We start from the raw sequence: 12,451 nt of genomic DNA, 5'->3' as shown, positions 1-12,451 counted from the left end.
TGGTCCTTTGCTGGTTTATGCTGGTCCTTTGCTGGTCCTTTGCTGGTTTATGCTGGTCCTTTTGCTGGTTTATGCTGGCCCTTTTGCTGGTCCTTTTGCTGGTTTATGCTGGTCCTTTTGCTGGTTTATGCTGGCCCTTTTGCTGGTCCTTTTGCTGGTTTATGCTGGTCCTTTTGCTGGTCCTTTTGCTGGTTTATGCTGGTCCTTTTGCTGGTTTATGCTGGTCCTTTTGCTGGTGTATGCTGGTCATGTGCTGGTTTATGCTGGTCATGTGCTGGCAAAGGACCAGCATAAACCAGCAAAAGGACCAGCTTAAACCAGCAAAGGACCAGCATAAACCAGCAAAGGACCAGCTTAAACCAGCATCCCAGCGTCAAAACATACCTAACCAGCATATGCTGTTTTTTTCAACAGGGATATATTACGATTTTAGTGATTTTTACTAACTAACAAACTATGGGCATTCAATGACTTTCCTGAGGTAAATAACATCAAGTGACATGTAACTTTCAACCAACCTTCTGAGGCTCATTCACGATTTTTTAAACATATGATCTCTTGAAACTTTTAAAGGTAAAGTGTCCAGTAAATGGCACTAAAATGCATTCAGATAAAGGTGAATTTGATGTTCGGTCACATTTGAAAATAACATACCTAGCAAACATGAGATAAAACAGATTAGCCTGAGAAATCATGCTATTTTAGTTTGTTTCTACAAGTATTTGAGCGGTTTTATCATGACTCGTGTTCCCCTGGACTTACTGTATCAGGGGGGCTGCCAAGCAAGTTTACCATATCAGAAAAGCCATATGGAGTTGGCTACTGTGACTAGTGGTCGTTTCATCTGACAACTGCAATGAACTGTATTTATATATTTACATTTATGCATTTAGCAAACCCTTTTGTTCCAAGTGACTTACAAATTTAGGTAAATTTTTGGAGCTTCGTTAAAATATAGTCAAAGAGATATGTTTTTCTAATAAGCCAGGGTTGCATATACTGTTATATGATAGAGCGGCTCTTCACACAAAGACTTGGTTGAGTTCAGCAAGTAAAATATATCCATGATCTATAAGCATTTGGCTAAACAACCAAGTCTGCAGAGTGGATGGATGGATACAGAGGGTTTCGTAAAGCCAATAAAAGTATAATTACATGCCTTCGGCTTTGGTGACAATGCGTGGCACTGGTGACAGCTACCAGGGCTGCAAAAAGGCAGGAAGGATTACCATCACCTCAGCGGGGGTCACCTTGAATGCAGTCTTACAATTTTACCAGTCATTAAACACCAAATCCAGCCTCCACGCACACCTTCCTCATCATCGCTCAAAACTGACAAGGCCGTCACATTAGAACTGCAGCATCTCCCTCTAGACGAGCAGAGACACGGGTTGAGGCGTCTTTGCGGCTAAGCTAAACTGTGTTTGACATAATAACGTTGTGGACTCAGAGTGTACTCCCTGCCAAACAGATTAGGGCTCTGAGACTCAAAACAAGCCCTTGGAATTAGCATTTATTCAAATCAACGTGATGAAATTGACATTTCAAGTTCAGCGTCTTCATTGTCCCCTTGTTTTGTTTTTTTCCATTTAGCCGGCTTGTACTCTCCACAACCAGCGTCTGGTGACATAGTCAAAGGTATGTGTTGACGTCGCTTACTTAATATTCTTCGTGTTCAATATCTGAAGCGCCGAGCCTTACATATTCAGCAATTGGGAGATATTTTTCAGGCCAGACAAAGCGCCCATGATAAATTGGACAATAAACACTCTAATCTAATATGGCAGACGTGCGCAGGAGGCTAATGGGCTGCTGAATATGAGCTTAGTGTACGCAGGGACGCCTCCTGAAGCGGGCCAGCAAAGGATTAGCACAGCTCGCAGTTAGCACCATTACGCCCAGGCTTTTATTCCGCAGAACTGGTGTCTTTTGTCCCGAGTTTAGTTTTTTAAGTGGGCGCAGTACGAACAGGAAATTGGTAAGAGGAACTGATATGCAGGCGGTATTGAACAGTCAAATCATAGGATGAGCAACACTGAGATCTAATAGCTATATTTAGACCACTGCTTTTGACTATTTTTACATGCAGATAATGAAAAACAAGGACCACGGATGAAGACAAAAACTTGTCAAACACAAGAAAATAGATTTTTCTGAAAGATTCAGCCTTTACTGTGCCACATCAATGCCATTTACATTCCTAACGCCTGACGGCTGTTCAGCAGGTATTTCAAGCTCAAAGTAGTTCAAGTATATTCGTAAACTTCTGAGAATGTTTTTAAGTTTGTCGAGATGTGCACTGACTTTAACAGCACAGTCTCCTGGAATATGAGTATCATGTGGGTGTTATTTAATATTCAACATCCTGGTTATACAATTTCTTAGGGCATTTTTTTTCTTTTACATGAAATTCATTAGCCTGGTGCAGCAGCTCCCCGGAGCGCTCGAAAGCTTTCAACAAAATAAATTTTGATTACACAATGCCCAAAATAATCTCTTTAGAACCAGAAGCGAGTCTTGCTTTTAGCTGGAAAAAAGTTTCATGCCCTTCAACTCCATCTTTCTTTATTTGAGAACAATGAATTATGAAACGTGCCAATGAGAAATGCCCAAACAGAATGATACTTCATATATGTATTTTTTTAATTTGAGCCAAGTTAGTTCAAGGCTGCAGCTTTGCATGAATTCAGTCCTAACTTGCCAAACTCTTGTAAGAAGAAATTATAAATTTCCTTAAATGCAGTGTAAGATAATATAACCTATTAAATATTAATGATAATAAGTAATCTTCATATATCAATGTGACCACTGATAGCCTGAAGTTATTTTATCATTATAGTATATTAGTGCATAAATTAAGGTCTTAAGGGTTAATGAAGAGTGAATACGTTTTGTTAATAATGCAGAAATATCATACAGCAGATAGGACGATCCCTGGTTCATGACATTGAGATAAAACAGGATTTATCTTAGTATTTTCTGCAAAAATGGGATCTTAACACAATAGGGTATGAAATGAACACCCACCAAGTGCCAAATGAGAGTCAGGATGGAAAATAAAAATGTGCCGGTTGTCTTCTGCAAAATATTTTATTAAATATGAAATAGTTGCAATGATTCTAGTGCATCTCACTTTTACCTCAATGAAAAATGTACTGTCATGAGTGAATAAAAAAAAATATGGTGCCTACAGATATTTCACTATAGAACTATGTTTCAACATATTAAGCAATGAAAATGAAAATGTGGAACAACACTACGCATCTTCATGTTTCAGTATCACAAATATTTAAGGGGAACAAACAGCTACATTCTAAAAAGTAGTTTTTGTCAGTGTTTTTGCATTGAGTTTCATTACTAGGAAAAAAAGAGTTAATTTTGGACCTTGTCACACACGCAACCCAAGAGGTACCTTTTTTGGCTACATTTTTAAATGCAAGCTCTTTTTTTGCATGTTTATGTTGATATTGAACAGCGACACTAGATTCCCATCTTCCAAGACTACAACTCAGGGACACTGTCATACGTTAAGCCACTTAAACTTTCCTTTCCTGAAGAATGTTATGGTGCCTACAGATATTTCACTATAGAACTATGTTTCAACATATTAAGCAATGAAAATGAAAATGTGGAACAACACTACGCATCTTCATGTTTCAGTATCACAAATATTTAAGGGGAAAAAACAGCTACATTCTAAAAAGTAGTTTTTGTCAGTGTTTTTGCATTGAGTTTCATTACTAGGAAAAAAAGAGTTAATTTTGGACCTTGTCACACACGCAACCCAAGAGGTACCTTTTTTGGCTACATTTTTAAATGCAAGCTCTTTTTTTGCATGTTTATGTTGATATTGAACAGCGACACTAGATTCCCATCTTCCAAGACTACAACTCAGGGACACTGTCATACGTTAAGCCACTTAAACTTTCCTTTCCTGAAGAATGTACAAATTCAGTGTCACTTCCACTTCTGAAAGCTCAGCAGAGAGTGCTCTACTCCCACAAACCACAGGGAATCGTCCTTTAGCTGTCCTGTCCCTGCTACATTCGTGGCTTGATGCGTACTGATCTCTCCCGGTCCAATTTCTCTCTTTATTCTGGGCCAGGACTGTTCAGCGTTCCACAATTGCTTCCTAAATGTTATTGGATGAGACAGAGACACAAAGCAATTGGAGGAAGAACAGGCCTCGCCAGCTGCGATAACAATGTATAATTTAATCCAAGACTGTGTACCGACCCTCTGTAGACCTTCAGCCACTCCTACTTGAGTCTTTGCATTATTCAAGCTAATGGTGACCCTGAAATAGAAAAACAGCTTCTTATCTCTTAAAAGTTTTATGGCGCTGAGCTCTCAGAGAGTGGGAGGCAGGCACACGATGCAAAGACGGAGCATGAGGAATCGAGTAAGTGACATGTTTGCTCTAATGCAAACTGAAGGATGTTTTTGGCCTAGAGACCGTCAGCCTCCAGCGGAAGAATCCCATTGGATGAAAAAGTGAGATAATTCCTTGAGGGATCTTCTCGCCAGTCTCGGTCCAAGCTGAGTTGGTGATGTTTAAGTCTAATGACATGATTTGGGTTGTGACATCATTTGAGGAACAAGGAGGAGAGTCATCAGACACTGTTTATCCTGTAGGGGGGGTTTAAACAGGATCATGGAGCAGCGATGAAGTTCTGAAGCCAAATCTTAGATGCATCAAAATAATGACAACTTCAACTGCTCTTGACTATAATGCTAAGAGGCACTCAAAAATAACTCACAGCAAAAATAAAACAAAGATATTTAAAGAGGTCACGGAAAGGGTTTAAATAACTCTAAAGCCAGCTGACATGCACCGCATAATCTTTTTAGGAGCAAAAAGTAAAAGTAAAGCACTTGTTACCAAAAACAGAATCTCAGATCTGCAATCCCGCAAAGAGAGAAATAACACTTTATTAGATGGCCAGCTTGACCATCTGTGGGTACATTGAAAAGTCCATTGGGTTCATTGTGATACTGCTCATAACTAAATACATATGTACTGTACATTGAAAAGTCCATTAGGTTCATTGTGATACTGCTCATAACTAAATATATATGTACTTGCATATACTTTTCTTAAGTAAAATATATATATATAAACATTCAATACCAGTCAAAAAGATTTGATTGATCTCTCCTCAGCAAGCCACACAATTTAAGATATCATTCATGTCCACAGCACAACAGTGCATAAGTTGCAAACCAAATTTTAATAAATAGTTATTTTGACTTGACTTAGCAAGCACCACTATTTAAAAAATGAGTATGCTTGTCCAAACTTTTGATTGATATAAACCCTTTTGGACTAATGTTAGTGTGTCTTTGACTCAAGAAAGAGAAAGAGAGAAAGAGAATGGAAATGAATAGAAGACAGGGGTGAGAGGGTCTTAGGCCGTAAAATCTACGTCCTCCCATCCATCAGCCTCTGCTGTCATCTCTGCAGCATAAAATCCCCCATAAAACACTGTTACTGTTGGGAACGCTCCCCACAGCAATTAGACAGCAGCTTCATTAGAGAGAGTGTGACAGAAATGGCAGCATTCAGAGGAAGGGGCAGCGTGGGGCAGATGTGCTCTGATCATAGAGTCCAATCTGGACAAATATTTCTTCCCTTCTGTCCATCAAGACCCAAAATAGAATATAACATGGTGTTTTTAATGATGAAATACGTCCAGAATGAATAATAGCTATATGTGCCAGTTAAACTTCAGTCAGCAGATCAGATCTCTCACGAACACACACTATGAAAATCTCCATGTTAAATTGAATACTTGGCAACAATATTTGGTCAATGCTGGTGAATAATCAACTTAAAGTAGTGCAACATTCATCAGAAGCATGATAATAGCACTTGTAGCTTCTTGAGTTGCAAGCTAGATGTTTAGCAATTAGCTGTGTAGCATGACAAATTGCTACAGCTATTTTTATTGTCACTCTGTGTTGCTCAAATAGATTTACAGCCAAAGAAACAGTCAACAAGCAAACAAAATCCTCTGAATAAAAGTTGTGAAACAAAATGATCAGTCTCAAAGAAATACAAATTAAATAGTGCGTACTAAATTTCAATGTAGTTAACTATGTGTTAGCAACTAGTTGTTTAACAACTTAAAACAGAATAGTTAATTAAAAGGCAATGCCTCCTTACATGGTGTCAGTTTAGTTTGCTACTTTTGTAGCAACTAGTTTCAAAAGAGTAGCTTGACTGTAGTTGACCTTTAGTAGAGGAGTATTTAGCCGCTTGCCAAAGCACTGTAGCTTGGGGGAAAAAATAACATTTGGAGTGGTGCAGAGCACATGCTGTAGATATGTTGGAGCCTAGGTGTTTACACTAGTAGTGTAGGTTTGAATCTGGCTAATGTGTCCCGATTCTATCCCCACTCACTTCACAATAATTTAATGCAATCTCCACCGTATCTAATAAAAAAGCAGCAAAAGCCAAATGCAAAAAAGATTGAATACTTGGCAAAACTGTGATAAGCTGAAAATTGCACCCACATCTGTCACCCAAAGCTTCAAAAAAAGAATTCTGTTCATTTTAGTGATACATTTCCTTTCTTTTGAGGCATGTCTGCATTGAGCATGAACATGTGAGCATATCAGCACCCCATAGACCACCACACTTCAGCTCCCCGGAGAGACATTATTACCAGTTATGAAAGCAGCGGTCTGGTTGGGGGCGCTCTGTCGAGATGTTGCGACATTGACAGTGAGGGGAGAGAATAATTGAATGTGCCATTGTTGCGCGGCACTCTGCAAGCGTTCTGTGCGGCAGACTGTTCAGAGGAACAGAGAAATTATTATTCTCCCGTGCACAGTTGGTATCACTTGTCTCGCAGGCACATAATGGTGAGCGTTGAGACATCAGTGAAGCACAGGCCCGTGAGAGAGCCTGAAATCCATTTTCACACGAGCAGCAAGTTGTGAGAATTGTTAATTGCTTCTCCGATTCTAGCCGCTCTGAAAATCTGGCCACCCAGGACCCCAGGACTCCTAAGTCGGAAAGGATCGCGAATTGGGATCCATAAGCGAGACATTGTTTTTCCTCATTAGTCTCCAGGCAGCAGTAGTGACTTGCATGAAGGTGCTCCTTGGTCACAAGCAGACGGAGGCCTGAAGAGAGAATTACTCTGAGCTTTGGGCTTGTTCATTTTCATGGACTAGTTTCACCACGAAGCCAGACAGCCAAGTGCATTATAATTCAGTACACTTCTGATGGTGTGTCTCAACGTCTCCTCACAGTGGGCAGACTACAGGTCCTCATGCGGTCCAGGGTTTGCCATATGGAGGGAGTGCATTTCAGGGGTTCAGTGACCTGAACAATAGGAAAGGGAAAAAATATCTGGTGGAGAAAGCAGCGGTGGATATTTCCAGGCTGAGTTTGAAGGGAATGCTGGGTTATGGAGTGAAACAGATGGAGGGTGACATTGAGTGGGTTTGGTTTGCCCTCTAAATGCCATGCCCCTCAGGTGGCCCAGGAGAATAAACCTCTATTAGGACGGAGAGATTGACTGGCACATTCAAATTTTGTGAGGGCATAGCTGCGCAAGAGTGTGTGTTTATGTCAGGGAGAGAACGAGAGATGGCGCATGAGGTCCGACTTGGCCCCTGAGAATTCCCCACTATCAGGAAGTCCATGGTGACAGTCACATTTAAATACTTTGGGAGACAACATGCTTGAACTTAATTTCAGATAACCTGGGAGACCACGGAAGCAGAACAGAAAAGCACAGACTTTAAGTGCAAGAGTGCTAACTGGGGCGAGGGCTACAAGGTTCTCTCCATTCAGCCCTTTCAAAAGCACTAACGAAAAGTAAAAATATTTCATGTGCTGTACTCACACACAAAATGTGATGAACAACGACATATTAGGGCTGCACGATATTGGAAAAAATCTCACATTGCGAGATTTTGTTTTTCTGCGATATATATTGCAATATGGAAAAAAATATATATATCACCAGATGACTTGAATAGCTTTATTTGGGAAAAAAAATCAATGATTGGGGTGATTTTGTAGGTGAGTAAATCAGCATAGAAACTAAACAAATTACAAGCATAGATAAATATAATAGAACAAAGATACAAATGAAGGTGAACAGTGCTTTACTTTTTTTTAAGGGTAAGTCTAATAGTATTCAGGTACAGAAATGTAATAATCAAATGTAAAATAACACTGCAAAGTCTTCACTGTATAAATTAAATCGAATAAATCTGTGTTAAAGGTACAAAATGTTCTCACACATCCATTTTCTTTCTCAATTGTCTGCCTTCACCTAAGCAACTGTGTTTACAAGGACACTTGCAGAGACATGCATTTTGACAATTTTGCGCATATGTGTTATTAATAGACGCGGAAGTGAACGGAATTCAGAGTTCACATGCATCTGCGTGACTCTCACTGTGTCTACACTAGACGCGAGCGGCTTGGCGGGGCGCAACAAAATACTATGAACCAACTATAATCAGTGATGCTGTCTACTCTGGAAGCGGCACGGCACGTCAAATCCCCAACAGTAAACTTATGCCGCGTTCTATTTATGACGGACTGACACACAGTTCAAATGATTTGCAAAGATCCAAGTCACATCCAGTATAGTAGACAGACTAGCTTTTGTGGGCTGGGGCGGCACGACACGATAGATGTCTCGTCCGGTGACACAGTGTCTGTGTGAGCAAAGAAAACGATCAGGATAAATGAAACGGTCAGTATACTAAACATCGCACATCCTGCGATGTGACTATCGCGGATGCGCACATCGCGATATCGATGGTGAAACGATATATCGTGCAGCTCTATGACATATGCTAATAAAAAAAATGCCATTGCTGCAAAAAAATATAGAAATTCTCTCACACTGCCTTGATTTGGAGATCCTCATTTAGTCTTAAAAATAATTAACTTTGCATTAATCTTAACTCTGTGCTGTTTGGTGTCTCAGAAACCCCAAGTTTGTTTTATTGGCTCAAAAACATACTTACAAGTGAGAAACAACTTAATTAATGCCTACATATTGGGTTTTGATTAGGTCTGAGGGGGGCATATAAGAGAAACATATAGGAGGTAAGGGGGGGGGGGGGGGGGGGAGAAAAAAAACGTTATGAAATAAACGTTTTTCTCCAATGCATGTTAGACACAATTATTGGCACCCAATGACTGCAACGTCCTTTTCCCAAGATAGCAGCTCTGAGTTTGGAGAACACTTGACAAGAGATCAGAGAACATTCCTTCATCCAGAATCTCTCCAGACCCTTCAGATTTCCAGCTCAATGATGGTGCTTCTTCTCTTCAGTTCACCACACTCATGTTCTATAGGGTTCAGGTCAGGGAACTGGGTGCAAAGATAAATTAAGCTAAATTTGCATTGCTAGTGGTGTGTTTTTTTTACCCATACATATGTGACAAAATCAGAAATGCAAAGCGTAAGTGAAATGAAAAATGTAAATAAATCTGCCAAACCTGTAAAAATTACATTAAAAAAAAAGACAGCAACCACTGTTACCGGGAAAATACTATCACACACAGAGCAAACTAGCAATAGGGATTGTTCCAAGCACTCGCAATAACAGTACAACAACAAATACTTGTCCATGATAGGCTTATCGTATCCACAGGTAAAATTACACCTTTTCAAGTGTGTCATGAAGAGGTAATTGGGCGTGCTGTGTCATCTTTACAAAGAGGAAAGCTGGAGCTGAATTCACACAGCTGTTCTGACCGTGCCCTAATTGCTCCATGGGAAGCTTCTATCTCACCAGAGGCCAAAGATTATAGGCATATCACATTTATTTACTTCCCCCTGAACCACGGATTATACGATTTAGAAAGTATAGGCTAATACTGTGTCTTGTTTTCCATTTCAAACCGAAATGGGCTAAAACTAGGGAGAGGGAGTTCAGATTACAGATGGCAACATGCTTTCCACTCAAGGACAACATCCCTGATATTTACAAAACACAGACAGAGATCAGCCTTTTAATGTATTATCACTAATTAAAATGAAATGAAATGACACTGCTTTGAATAAATGTATTCAGTTTTGGATTTAAAGTTCTTAGTAAAATAATGCTAAAACATTATTTCAGCATACACAATGTCATTCCAAACAAGCAGGGCTTTTCTTCTGCAAAACATGCAAAAGAGTTATCTGCCCATTTCCATATTATAAAATGTAATTGTGACAATGGCTGTCATTTGCGAAAAAGCAGCATGGACATTCCAATAAATACCTCCTGTCATGTTTCACAGAAGTAAATAAGTCAAATGGGTTTGGAATGATGACAGACCTTCTCTTTATACATTGCCTAACTACGACATGGTGTAAACAGAAATCTGTCTGACCAACCCTTGAGTCAGATTTCCAAGCTTTCAAACAGATAACACTCAACAAGACGTGAGTCAGCTTTGAAGTCCATCTGACACCTGCTAAATCAGAAGAGCCAGAAGAATACACCCACCAGCTCCATCTCTGCGCAAAACAATCTGGGGGGGAGGGGGGGGCAAGGCAGGTGTGCGTAGGAATGAAGACTGGAGTCGAGCATGCCAATTCAACAGGGGAGATGAGGAACAGCTACTGCAGAGCAGTTATGGGGGAGACTCGCAGGACCGGTGATTCTTTGAAGACAAGAGTCTGTAGAGCTTGCGACACCCATGGGCTTTGGATGAGCAACAGCGAGTCTTCGCCAGGAGCAGCCGCTAAGATTACTGCTCTTCCTTTAATCCCACAAAAGGGATTAGATGCTGCCTGAGAAGGGGGAGAGCAGTTCTCCCATAGAATGGGGTCTGCTTTGAATTAATAACACTTCTCTTCAGCCTGGTAAAACAGGACTTTATAACACAATCACAGCACTGGAAACAAGGGTTATGGTTTAGCACAGCCGCACACACACAGAATCAGAGTTCCCCCACACATGGTCACAAGGACTCCAAATTCTCAAGGGGTTTTCCTTCCCTCACTGTCTACTTTGACAGCTTTTTCAAGCCCAATAACCTCCTACAGAAGAGCGCAGAGGAAGTGAAATTCTATCAGTGTGGTAGGAAAGCTTTTAGCTGAGTAGCATCTGCACACACAATGGAACATAGTGCTGAGGGGACAAGAGGAAAAAACTTTATTGTGATGCATGATTGCAATGTCATTCATCAAGTTTCAGAGCACCTCAACTACATCCTGCAAGGAAGCCAACTACAACAAGCCCCATATAAACTCATGATCTGGCATTTAATAATAAATTTGAACAATAAAATAAAGTTCTACACAAGGGTTGTTCAGAAGAATCTCCCGAGTGGACTTACAATGCTCCGATCGCTGCCGGACACTTTCAGATCAAATCCCCAACCAGCCGGACAAACAGTAAAAACCTGAGAGTACAACAAGCGCTGAATTCCTGAGGTGAAAGAGTCTGTCCGAAACTTACCCCCCTTGTTCCATCTGCCCTTATTCCTGCCCTGAAGGGACGGATGGGGAATGTCCAGGAAGACCAGCAGAAACAAAGTGACTCTCACAGGAGAGAGGAGGAACATCTCAGGTCTCAGGGATAGAAGGTGAAGGTCCTTCACCTGCCCGTATTTATGCCCGCTGGAGCACGAGGGGCGCACGGAACCTGGCTCGTATGTCCGGTCATCGGTCACAGTCCAGAAGCAAGCGTGAAGTGTGCGTGTGCCTCCACCACGCTGCCGAGAGCTCCCGAGCTCTGCCCGCCTAAGAGCGCACGTGTGAGAGTGAGACCCGCTTCTCAGTCAAGCTCCATCATACGAGATCGAGAGCCTTCATCATCCGAGAGTGAGAGAATGAGCGTGTGAGAAGCACAGCGCAGCTCAGTCTTCCCTCGAAACATGCGCATGGATGCATGCACACACACGCTCCCTCTCGCTGCTGCCACCGCTGTCCAAAGCCGTACGCTGTTTTCCCTGCAGTAGTGGATCTGTCCCAGTCCACAGTGAGAAATCTCCCACACAATCCTTCTTGTTTTCCCGCTTTGCACTCCAAAAAGCTCCACAGCGTGTGTTCGTCTATGTGGAGGAGTTTCCAGAGAGGAAAAGGAGGTGGGGAGGAAATAACATGCACCGTGGGTCACAAGGGATGCGCCAGGAGAGAGGGAGAGCGAGGGCAGGATGGCAGAGAGATGCAATGTGGTGACAGCACTAATCCTGGAGCTCTGATCATAACAGACGTTGAGGCAGCGGAAGCCAGAGAGGCTCTTTAAAGACTAATAACACTCTCGGCTTCAACTCTGAGAGAGAGAAAGCAAGAGAGAGAGGGAGTGCAAGAGAGAGAGTCTTGGAGATAAGAGTAGGGGGAGAAGGAGTGATGTTGGACACTGCAATAGTCAGCAGGTTTGCCTAAACATGCTGGTTCTCGGCTTGGGGAAAGTTAGTAGCATTAAACGTCCTCAGGGGGCTCATGCAAATTAACATTGCCTGAAACTCTCAAAC

General features: G+C 41.4%; 1 protein-coding gene across 1 annotated transcript in view; it reads right to left on the bottom strand.

Annotated features, from left to right (window-relative positions):
* Positions 1-12,146, bottom strand: part of LOC107585779 (roundabout, axon guidance receptor, homolog 2 (Drosophila)) — a 360,609-nt gene extending 348,463 nt beyond the window's left edge. Inside the window, exon 1 of the mRNA XM_016272927.1 lies at positions 11,434-12,146. Within this exon, the coding sequence (XP_016128413.1) occupies positions 11,434-11,539 (106 nt within the window). The 5' untranslated portion in view covers positions 11,540-12,146. The remainder of the gene's footprint in view (positions 1-11,433) is intronic.
* Between the last annotated feature and the right edge of the window lie 305 nt (positions 12,147-12,451).

The sequence above is a fragment of the Sinocyclocheilus grahami genome, unplaced genomic scaffold (genome assembly GCF_001515645.1).
Source record: "Sinocyclocheilus grahami isolate Dianchi unplaced genomic scaffold, SAMN03320097.WGS_v1.1 scaffold74.1, whole genome shotgun sequence".
NCBI lineage: Eukaryota > Metazoa > Chordata > Actinopteri > Cypriniformes > Cyprinidae > Sinocyclocheilus > Sinocyclocheilus grahami.
The sequence above is the reverse complement of the archived record's forward strand: the minus strand, read 5'-3'. Positions and strand labels throughout refer to the sequence as shown.